Raw genomic sequence first — 12,108 nt, forward strand, 5'->3', positions numbered from 1 at the left:
TACCTACTTAGCATTTCAGACATTTAATTGTGTGTTTGTTTTTGCACACCTGTTTTCTAGTACAATTTGACAACTGTACATGCAACACCTGTACTGCAGTCTGTTGCCACATTTTGCTTCCTGGACTTGTACCTTCCTACCTACCATTTATTTTTTGGGGCTTTTTTGAGGTTTGAATAATTTGGGTTGAAAAGCATGTGAAAAGTTCATTATAGCATTGTTCAAGATGTATGGTAAAAGATAAAATGATAATGGCAATTAATGGATTAGTGTAAAAGATAAAAAAAAAACATATCATGGATAAGACTGTGGGAGCTGCTATCAGCAGAATCACCATAACCACCACTGGCACCAGTTGTATGGGCAGTAGCTCTACCAATTTCAGTGCCAGCACCAGACATGGCTGCTTAACCCTCAAGGTGACATTTAGAGAGTTGTGAGAGGGAGGGTCCTCCCTCTTACCCTATTGGCCCCTGCCAACATGATCGCAGGGTGCCAATGGTTGTCATGGCACCGGAGGTCAAACAATGACCTCTGGATTTCCCATGTATGGAGGCCATAGGCAGGATATGATAGGCATCCTATCGGTGTAATACGAACAGTGATCAGATAAATGAAAGTTGAAGCACCATGATGGGACCAAGTAAAAACAAAAGTAAAAAATAGTTAAGAAAAAGTTTTAATAATATATAAAAAAGCAACCAAATAAAAAAAAAAAAAAAAAAAAAAAAAAAATCGCAAAAAAATATTTTGCCAATAAATACACATTTTTTATGTACAAAAAAAACAACAAATATTTGGTATTGTCACAGCTAGAACAACTAGATCTATAAAAGTGTCATACTATTTAATGCCTAGAGGGAACACCGTAAATAAAAATAAAAGTGAGATCCAAAAGTTATATGCAAGTAAAAGTGGTGTCACCGAAAATGACATCTCAACCCGCAAAACAGTAGCCTGCATTTCAGTGGAAAAATAAAATACATTTATAACTCTCAGAATTTGATAATGCAAAAACTTTTTTTTTCTAAACAATTGATCTTAGTTGTGCAAAAGTAGCAAAACATTAAAAATAACTATATATATCTGGTATTGTTGTAGTCAAGCTGACCAGAAGAATAAAAAATAAAAACAATTCCTGAAATGCTGTTTTTGTTCATTCTGCTTCCCAAAATTCGGAAAGTGATTAAAAATTGCTACATAACGCAAGATGCCAACTTTTAACTCATCCCAGCTTTCAAAACATGACGATGCATATTTTTTTCTTGTTAAAAAAAAATTTTTTTTAAGAGTGTAAAGGTACCAAAACCTTAAAGGAAACCTGTCAGGTCCCCCATGCCCTCCAACCCAGCGGCATTCACCTATGTAGGATTAAAGTCCCTGCTTAACCAGTCTTGTATAACTTTGTTCAGTGAAAACAAAGTCTAAAAAAAGCATTTATAGTGTTCCCGTTTGCTATGCTAATTAGGACTTCGACTAGTCTTTGGGGCGTTAGATTCCCCTAACTAGTCAGCCCTCTTTCTATATTATCACGCCCCTGTGGGTGTGATAACATAATTTGCAGGAGCCAACGTCATCGCCAGCTCCTGCAAATTTCGTACATGTACACTGCTCATTCAGAGGCGCAGTGTGCATGACCGGAAGTGCTGAAGACGGCTCACGTCTATGGAGGAGCCGAAGAACACCCGGACTCAACGGGAACAAGACTCAGCTGGCACAATGACGTGAGTAAAAAAGCTCAGTGCATGCACGAGATTTGCAGGAGCTGGTGATGATATCAGCTTCTGCAAATTATGTTATCATGCCCACAGGGGCTTGATAACATGGAAAGAGGGCTGACTAGTCTGGGGAAAATAACGCCCCATCGACTTGTCAAAGCCCTAATTAGCATAGCAAACAGGGACCTTATAAATGCTTTTTTTAAACCTCGTTTTCACTGAATAACAAGGCTGGTTAGGCAAAGAATTTAGTCCTACATAGGTGAATGCTGCTGGGTTGGAAGGCATGGGGGACCTGACAGGTTACCTTTAAAAATTGGCAACTGAAATCTGGCATCACTGTTATCAAAGTGAGTTGAAAATTAAAGCTTTTATCACACAGTGAACAGTGGAAAAAATAAATAAGAAAAAAACAAAACATTCATTGTAATGAGGGAGATGGAGTCTCGTTGGACTCTGGCCTCTGATCCAGCAGTGCCTGTCTTTATATAAATGCACAAAAGGATGGTCGACCACAGATTTGTGCACCTCTGAAAAGACAACATTAGAACAGAGGACTGACGAAGTCCAGTGTTAATCTACTTGCCTCATTATAGTAAATAGATCTGAGAATCCTTCTGAACCAAGCATTTCAAAGATTTAGATGGAAAACCTGATATAAGTGCTCAGTGTAAGGTACAGAATATATGTGAGCCTAACCTCAATAGTGATCTAAAATTTTATGTACCCCAAAGTGTTACCAAAAAAATCTTCAACTCAAATCACCAAAAACAAGTCCTTTTATTAGGTGCATCATCTGTCAACAAAAATAAAGGGTATTTCCACATTAATGGTAGTACAAAGGCTGCTGGAATGGTTTGTGGGTGCCATGTCACAGCAGAGCCGATAAAGTGCCATAACACTAGAACCACCCCCTTATAAGTGACACAACTTTACAAACAACACCCTTTAAGAGATATAGGGAGAATGTTGGCACCACATGCATTTCACAAAATTTTATATCATTGGGCAGTGAAGAAAAAATAACTACCTTTTTACTGCTAAAATGTTGTTTTAGTCCCAAATTTTACATTTTCACAAGGGGGAATACACAATTTCTCCTGAACATGGCAATACCCCATATCTGGCTTTTTGGGATTGTTTGGCCACACGACAGGGCTCGGAAAGGAAGAAGCACTATTTGACTTTTGGAGCGCAGATTTTCCTAAAATAGTTTGCGGACTCCACTTGTAGAGCACCTAAGTGCCGTAACAGCAATAAATTATTACATTCTAAATTACCGAAGTCCCAAACCTTGTTATTTATCATACACATTGTACGTCCATATGGAATTCCACAACATATTGTTTCCAACCGAGGATGTCATTATAAATTTTGGAAGGTATTATGTAATCAATTTGAATTGTCGTTTTCATCTTTTTACCACCCTGTGATCAATGGGGAGACTGAAAGTGTAATCAAACACTCGAGCAATATCTTCCGTGATATTTGTTTGATCATCAGTCTGACTAGACGGAACATCTTCCTTTTGCTGAACTTACTATTAATAATAATCAGTATCAAGAGTCAATTAACCCCTTAACGACCGTCAATGCGCATTAAAAGTCGGTCGTTAAGGGGCCTTTTTGCTTCATCATTTTAAAACAGCGATCGGGAATAATAGAATAGTGCTGCCCCCTCCCCCAGGTGAAATTCCCACAGGTGACTGCTATACATGACTGCTGACACCCTATGGTATTGGCCTCGGCCAGTTTTGTTGCTGACCAGGGTCGATTAACCCCTTAAACGCCGCTGTCAATCTTGACAGTGGTATCTAAGTGGTTAAAAGGGGGTTAAAAGTCCCCCTATGGCAAGATTTATCACCCGCGACAGTAATCGCGGATGCCAATCGTTGCCAAGGTACCCTGAGGTCATCTGATGACCTCAGAGTATGGAGGCCTGTGAGATCCAGCAATAAGGCTGAGTCAGTGAGTCACTTACACGAGTACAGCAGTGCATGAGGCCAACGATCAGAGTAAAAATTATACATGTCTCACAGTGGAACTAAGTGAAAAAGTTTAAAAAAAAGCACAAAAACAAACAAAATCATGAAACGCTGTTTCGCCACTAAAAAAGCAGAGTTTGTGAAAACTAAAGTACACATAATTGGTATCGCCCTTTCCGGAATGACCTGATATATGAAACTGGCACATTATTTATTCTGTACGGCGAATACCGTAAAAAATAATAATAAAACACACACCGAAAATGTTGCTTTTTCATTATACTGACACACAATTTTTTTAAAAAAAAGCAATTAAAAAGTCATATACAAAAGAAAGTGGTATAAATAAAAACGCTAATTCGTCCTGCAAAAAACAAACTCTAATATGGCTAATTCGAGGGAAAAAAAAAAAGGTGATGCAAAAACAAATTCATTTTTGTAAAATATTGGTTTTAGTCTGTAAAAGAAGCAAAGCATAGAGAAATTTATATAAATCTGGTATTGCTGTAATCGTATTGACCCGAAGAATAAAATGGTCTTATCACTTTTAACACACGGTGAACAGCTAAAAAACAAATTGATAAAAACAATTACTGAATTGCTGTTTTCTGTTCTGTTTCTGAAAAATCTGAATAAATAGCGATCAAAAAACGTTATATACACTAAAATGGTACCCAAAGAAATCTCCAGCTCATCGCACAAAAATCAAGCCCTCATACAGCCATGTTCGCCAAAAATAAAAAAGTTATAGCTCTCAGAATATGGCAACAAAATAACTATTTTATTTAGTAAAAACTGCATTTTTTGTGTGTGATAGCAGAAAAACATAAAAATTTATAAATATGGTATCTTGGAATCGCACAGACCCGAAGAATAAAGCCGTCTTATCACTTATTCCGCAAGGTGAACCATGCAAAAATAAAAATAAGAACTATTCTTGTACTACTGTCTATATGTTCATTCCACCTCTCAAAAATAAGAACAAGGCTCGGCTCACATTTATCCTGTGCTCTCCGTTGAGCGTTTACATCTGGATTTCTGTGTAAATCCCCAAAAATGGGATTCAGACAAAACCCCGGACGGAACCAATCACTTATTAGGCAGAGAGAGTCTGTCTGGTCTCTGTTCCAGTTCCCATCATTTTAGGTGTCTTTTTTGCGCACAAGTGTGGACGACTCCAGTTCTGTGAATACATAAAAAGATGGATACCACCAGAACAGACGCCAAACGGACTTCAAAGTGTCCCCATCTGTCTCATTATGCTGGGTGGTTCCTTCGAGAGTTTGAATCGCATTTCTGTGTGATTTAGGCTGTGTGCCCACTATGCGTTTTTTAAGAATTCCCGCAACGCCAATTCCGTGGAAAAATCATTGTGGAAAAATCCACAGCACTACCAATTATTTTGCGGAAGCGCTGCGTTTTTGTCGCCATTGACTTGCATTTGAACGCATGGAATCTGCATCACTGCATCTGCAGATGCGCATTCCATGCGTTTCAATGTGCGGATGGTACCCGAGTTTGGAGAAGAGGAGACTCTCCTCCGGACCCGGGTACCATAGTACCTGTTAAATAAAGAATAAAATAAAAAATATACATTATACTTACCCTCTGATGGCCCCTGGTCTCCATAGCGATGCGTCTCGGCTTCCCAGCAGCTCGCGATGGTCTGAAAAGGACCTGCCATGACGTAATTTAATCATGTGACTGGTCACGCGACCGCTGACATCGGCAGGTCCTTTAGTCTACCGCGAGCTGCCGGCAAGCCAAGACGCATCGGATAAAGACACCGGGGGCCATCGGAAGGTAAGTATATTTTTCACAATTCTTTCGGTCACACTATATAAATCCATGTCGTTTGTATGGATTTATATAGTGTGACCAAGTTGTCAAGCACTTTCCAAGTGATGCTAAAATCGCTTGGAGAGCGCTTGACAACCCGCATGCGGAAATGCATGTGAAGAACGCTTCACTTCCGCTTGTCCCTGGCAGGAAAAACGCATGTATAATCTGCATGCGTTTTTTCTGCCAGGGAGATGCAGAATTGCTCAGGAAAAATCCGGAGCATTTTTGCATCGTGGGCACATAGCCTTACACGGAAACATGACGTAATTGCTCAGCACAGAACACAAGAATGTAATCCCACCTTATACTGAAAGAAATCAAAAAATGTTATGTACCCCTAAAAATGTTACCAATAAAAACACTAACTTATCCCACAAAAAACAGCCCCCACTCAGGTTCGCCATCTGTCACTGGAGATATAGATGGTTCCAACGTTACTGGTAGAACAAAGACTCTGGAAAAGTGACACGTCTTCAATACCCCCTTAAATAAAATCCAGTGAAATCCGCGCTCTCAAATCCAAATGCCCCCCTTCTCCTGAGCCCCTCTGTGCCTAAACCACAGTAAGCGGTCACATGTTTGGCATTACTGTAGCAGGGAGAGCCCATTTAACACTTTACGGGGTGCATGTCTCCAAAAGCACAAGCTGGACACAATGTATGGGGGCGCTACAATATATGGAGGTTGTACACTGTACGGGGGCACAATGCATGGGCACTAAACTGGCATATTTGAAATTCTCCAGAATAAAGCATGACGTGGATGTTACAAAATAGTCACTGCATCAATAGATGAATTAATTGCTGTTTTGGCATCTTTAGGGCTTTGCAAATGTCACCCGCAAACTATTTTAGCAAAATCTGTGCTCCAAAAGCCAAATAGCACTCCTTCCTTCTCAGCCCTGATGTGTGGTCTAACAGTAGTTTCTGATGACATATGGGGCATCATCATGTTCGGGAGAAATCGCACAATAAATTGTAGGGTCCAGTTTCATGTCACTTCTTCCCTTTCCGAGCCCTGCCGTTTGTCCAAACAGAACTTTTTGACTACATGTTGCGTATCACCACTCTCAGAAGAAAGTGGGTAACAAACTGTGCAGTCCGCTTTTCATGTTACTGCTTGAAAAAGTGAATAATTTGGGGCTAAAGTAACATTTCCGCGAAAAAAATGAAATTTTTCAATATGACGACCTAAATGTTATCAAATTCTCTGTAGTACCTGTGAGTTAAAATGCTCACTATACCCCTTGATAAAATCCTTGAGAGGTTTTCAAAATGGGGTCACGTTTCGAGCTTTTCTGCTGTTGGGTGCCTTAGGGGCTGTGCAAATGAGACATGGCAACGCAATCTATTTCAGCCAAATTTGTGTTCCAAAATTCAAATGATGCTTCTTCCCTTCTGAGCCCTGCCGTGTGCAACTAGGTAACAAATTGTGGGGTCCATTTTTTGTGCTATTCCTTGTAAAAAGTGAAAAAATTGGGGCTAAAGCAACTTGTGCGCAGGCGCCGGAAAGGCAGAGTGACTCACCGGCGCCTGTGCACAAGTTTCCTGCTACACAAGGCTACACAGACAGCAGGGATCCGTGGTATCCGGCCGGGAGCTGCACGTCATAGGGTGGGGATTTCTTCGCGTCCCCCGGACGCAGAGCTTGTCAAAACTAATTTAATAAAAAGGTATTTCAAATGAAAGCAAACCTTTATTATGGGACATACAGGTAAGTATAGATTCACATTTCTATCACCTGTATGCCCATATTAGAGGTATGATAGTGACTCGCCCCCTGGGCCGTGGGGCACTCGGAGCCGGGCAATCGGGAAATGATGGGGGTAGTAGTGGCAACCCGATTCCGTGGCTCAGGGTGGTCAGACCATTGGTAGTCTGCCATGCGCTGTTGGTTATGTCCGACTACGCCACCCGTGGATTGCGGTCAGTGCGAACCGCCGCTGCGAGGCAGACCGCTGGGGCTGATGGTGTATGCAGCTGGGGTAGTGTGACTCCCCACGGGAAGAGTGCGGCCCCAGGGCAGTATAGTAGAAGATGGAGGTGATGGTGTAGGGCGTCCCAGCGCCGTTAGTGCTGGAGGAGCAAGGAACACATAGACAATAGGTTGAAGTCCAGGGTCTTTACTAGAACAGGTGAACTGACCCACAAACAGGCCCGGCTAGGAGGGGAGGCCTGGACGTCTGAGAGCAAACGGGAAATTGGCCCTGGTCAGGGTGAGGGTGTAGGCCTACCGTGTTCTCTGCGCTCCTTCTGGCTATTTCCTCTTTATAGGGTAACAGCCAACGTTCCCGAGCTCACCGTGTCTTCTCGCCCGTATGGCCTGCAACTTGGGTCCCTTTCTATTCCCTGCCTGGTACGGCTTTGCTGGTCCCTTCTGGTGTGGCGGAACCTCCGGGCTTCTTAGGCCAAGGAACATACAGTCCCCTGCTGACTGGTTATCTGCTGTAGGACGTGGAGTCCTCAGAGCCTCAGACGCCAAAGTCTAGTAAATTGGGTTCTTTGTCTGCCAGGACAGGCGCACTTCACCTCTTGTCCCTGGCTTGTGGCTCTCCTACTGCCACACGTCCTCTTAGGGTGCAATACAACTGTCCCTCACTGCTCTGGGACACCTCTCAATCCAGAGACAGGTCGTCCAGTTCTCCCTAACCCTGCCCCCAGTTCCAGCTTTTATAGGGGCAGCCTGCTCCCCCTACTGGCCTGAGACAGGAGGTATTGCATGCTAATGTTCCCCTGACCAGAGAACCTCCCCCTTGCTCTCAGACACAGCTTTATTATATTTGTGGCATCCAGGCCAGGGTGACACAATAGGTCCCAGGGGGGTGACAGAATCCCTTTAAATCTGAATAAGTCCCTAAAAATCAAGTTTTGTAAATTTCCTGAAAAAATGAGACATTGCTACTAAACTTTTAACCCTTCTAACATCCTAACAAAATAAAATGACATTTAAAAAATGATGCAGATGTAAAGTAGACATATGGGAAATGTTATTTATTAATGATTAACTGGTTTAAGGATAAAAGATAAAGATAGAAAGTTTTTCCCCAAAATTCCAATATTATCACAGATAAACACAAAACATATCGACCTAAATTTACCACTAACATAAACTAAAATGTGTCAAGAAAAAACAATATCAGAATTATTACCACATGAAGTGACACTGGTCAGATTTCAAAAATTTGGCCTGATCATTAAGGTTAAAATTGGCTTGGTCAGTAAGGGGTTAAGACTTCCCCGTTCTTCTATAATCTTGGGTATCACCTTCGCTTTGATTCTTTTTCATTTCTGAAATGGATATTCCAGATGTCAATAAATCCATGGACAGCTTGAAGCTTATCTAATCTGAGGACCGAGAATACTAAGGATAGACAGGCCTCTTCTGCTAATAAGAGACAGATGGACAGGCTAAACTTTCTCCATGTTGTTGTATAGTTTTTAAAATGTTTAAAGTATCTATTCAGATAAGACTATCTATTTAAACAAATATTATTTTATTTTTATAATTGAAATTAAAGAACTGTAAAAGGATCTCCGACATACCCCGATTTTTATGAAAATGCCCTTGTTTGCTATAGCTTTAGTTTTTTTATAGCATAAATATTGTGTTCTTATATGGTGACAAAGCTTAAAAACAATAAGGAAGATTCATGAAAACTGAAATGTAAATGAAAAACCGTCTTTGCTGCCTATAACCACCAATCAAGCACACTGTTAATTTTTCCAGAGCATGATATGAAATAAATGCTGTGTTGTGATTGTCTGAGATGGTTTAGCGAATCCTGCATTGAGAAGGGGGTTGGACACGATGACCCTGGAGGTCCCTTACATCTCTAACATTCTATGATTGCATTCATAAATCTCACCCCAATATATTTTTAAAACTCATTTCACTGGATCAATATTTTGATCATGGAAAAACTCTTCCAGCTAAAACCAACATGTGATAGATGTTCTAGTAGTCAGAAGGTGGAAACAATTTAAATATTTCCTCTGAGTGGTCAGTGGTATGTAACATCCGGATACCAAACCTATGGCTTCAAGAGATGACGCAGTAGAATAAAGTCTCCTCATTACCACTATAGAAACATGTATGCGTGATCTGGAGATTTTAATAAATGAAACACAAAAAAAGATTAATAAATTAACGCATACACATTATTTTGGTACAGGTTTTTCTTGATGATCTTCCAGAAGTGTTTGCTTCTGTTGTTGAGGAATACAACTGGAAAGTTGCAACCCTATTTGGACAATGTATTCTTGCAGGTTCCAAACTGGCAGATATGGAGAAGGAGCGCCAGTTACCACTTTCAAAAATCAGTAAGTATTTTCTAGCATATTTGTAGAATGCTTTTGGCCTCCTTCACAGTTTTTCTTGTTGTTGTTGCTGTTATTGCTTTTTAAAATGCATGTATAAAATGCTGATGACTTTTAATTAGTGTTTTCATTTACTTATTTTATTAACAAGTATTTTAGCACTTCTGTGGAGAAAAATGACAGAAAAAGCCTCTTTTCTTTTTTTGTCTTGTGGTATTTGTTGATATTTTTTGCACCAAATTCTTCAAATTGGCACACATTCTTCTAAAATTCTTTGCAAAAACAAAAATGTTCTTTGTTTTTGCTTTAAACCTTTTTTGCGACTTTTTAAGAGCAAAAAGTCGCATGTTCCACTAAGATGTTGCAAAATATTCAGAATTATATGAAGTCACTTCATAGGGGAACTAGAGTACATTTGCATAAATGTTTGGGGATTTTTTAAAAAGTCACAATTGATGAAGCAGCCAAAAACATCTGGAAAACCAAAACCCATTCCACGAAGGTGGACATAAAAAATAAGTAAAAGAAGACTGCAATTTGAAAGAACGGGACACAAATAAAAAGCAGATGAAAAACACCAAAACTAGACAAAAATAGCACAAATGGGGTGATGAATGGGACCCAGTGTGTTTCCTCATTAAAGGGAATCTGTCACCCCCTGGACGTACTGAAGCTTTTAATGGGTATACAGGTTCTACAACACCTAAAATAGTCATACATGTATGCCTCATATCTGCGGTCTTATTCTTCAGAAATTATCTTTTAATCCTGCATGCCCCAGAGCCTGGAAGGAAACTGCTTCTGGTCTTCATTTGTGTGCCTTTCGCCTCCCATCAGTGCCCTGTGCAGAAGAAACAGGAAGCAATGCCCATAGAAGGGCGAAAAAGTAACGTAGAATATCACAATTGCAGGGCGCAGGCGCGGGACAACCACTAGACGTCACAGGGCACTGATGGGAGGCGAAAGGTACGCAAATGAAGACCGGAGGCAGAGTTTCCTTTCAGGCATCGCACGCCCCAGAACCTAGAAGAACGCAGGATTAAAAGATTTCTGAAGAACAAGACCGCAGATATGAGGCATGCAGGTATGACTATTTTAAGTATTCTAGAACCTGTATTCCCATATTAATAGCTTAGGTACGTCCAATGGGATGACAGATTCCCTTTAAGCCAGTTAAGTTCTAGCAATTTACACATCTGTGGAACCAAACAAAACTGATAATGTCACCTTATTTATTTTTTAACTTTTCAAAAGCCAACAGTAAAGAATATTTTTTTCTTCTGTGTTGTTTTTTTGTAGATTTTTTTTTATTCTGTTACTTTTACAGGATTACAGGGGTAGCTATCTTGTCTGAGCAGTATTTCAGAGATATGCTTTAGGACAGGCACATGTAATAAGAATGTTCAATCAAAAAATGACCTATTGATTTCTCTGGGAGAGTTTTCTAGCCATTCTCTGTCACATGCGGAGGGAGTGAGCTATAACCATTACCTATTGTCACCTGATCTAGTTGCCTACAGCAACCAATTAGAGCTCAATTTTCATTACTTAGACTGCCTTACATTACCAGTGTGAGACATGTAGATCAGGAGAGCAGACTTTCAGTCATTACATGTCTCACACTGGTAACGCCTCCTTCAATAAGCTTTGGAGTCAGATTCTTGGGGAGATCTATGCCCCGCCCGTAGATCTTAACAGCTCATTTACATATTAGGAAAAACTTGAATTTCTTTGGAATAAAACGTAGGATCGCAGATATCAAGATTTCATTTTATTCAGCTTCCTATGAACTGCATGCCTATATAGATGGCCTAGGAGGGTTGATCCTACTGACAGATTCCCTTTAAGGGGTATTCAAAGATTAGAAAGAATTTTTGTCTGATCATTACCGTTTAACCTCTTATTAGCTGCAATATCTGCAGATGAGACTTGTTCAGGGAGTGGGGGAGGCTCTTGCTGCAGTCAGTTGCCAAGGTATAAGATAATAAATTATTTTTCCCTGAATTATATCATTATATCTTATTATATTTCAAGTTTGTTTCTATTTTTTAATCCAATGACATTTCTATAAGCATGTTATCTCTAATACACTGTCTGCAATCAGACTTTTCAGGTACAGAGTGTATGGATTCAGGATTGGTCGATCACTTGATGCCATGCTGTGAGGGAAGAAGTGGGATCTCCCCCTTTGCATGTCTGTCAGGAAATACAGATGAAGACTTGATGAATATGAGAAACTTGAGCAGTG

The 12,108-nt window shown here is 40.3% G+C and overlaps 1 protein-coding gene across 3 annotated transcripts in view; it reads left to right on the plus strand.

The window, feature by feature from the left end:
* Positions 1-12,108, plus strand: part of LOC141157235 (probable ATP-dependent RNA helicase DDX60) — a 233,263-nt gene that overhangs the window by 171,074 nt on the left and 50,081 nt on the right. For all 3 annotated transcript variants that reach the window (XM_073644250.1, XM_073644254.1, XM_073644263.1), the window contains 2 exons: positions 9,716-9,863; positions 11,965-12,107. In XM_073644250.1, the coding sequence (XP_073500351.1) occupies positions 9,716-9,863; positions 11,965-12,107 (291 nt within the window). The remainder of the gene's footprint in view (positions 1-9,715; positions 9,864-11,964; position 12,108) is intronic.

Source organism: Phyllobates terribilis, unplaced genomic scaffold, assembly GCF_046119375.1.
Source record: "Phyllobates terribilis strain yellow unplaced genomic scaffold, ASM4611937v1 Scaffold_1__5_contigs__length_1240528914, whole genome shotgun sequence".
NCBI lineage: Eukaryota > Metazoa > Chordata > Amphibia > Anura > Dendrobatidae > Phyllobates > Phyllobates terribilis.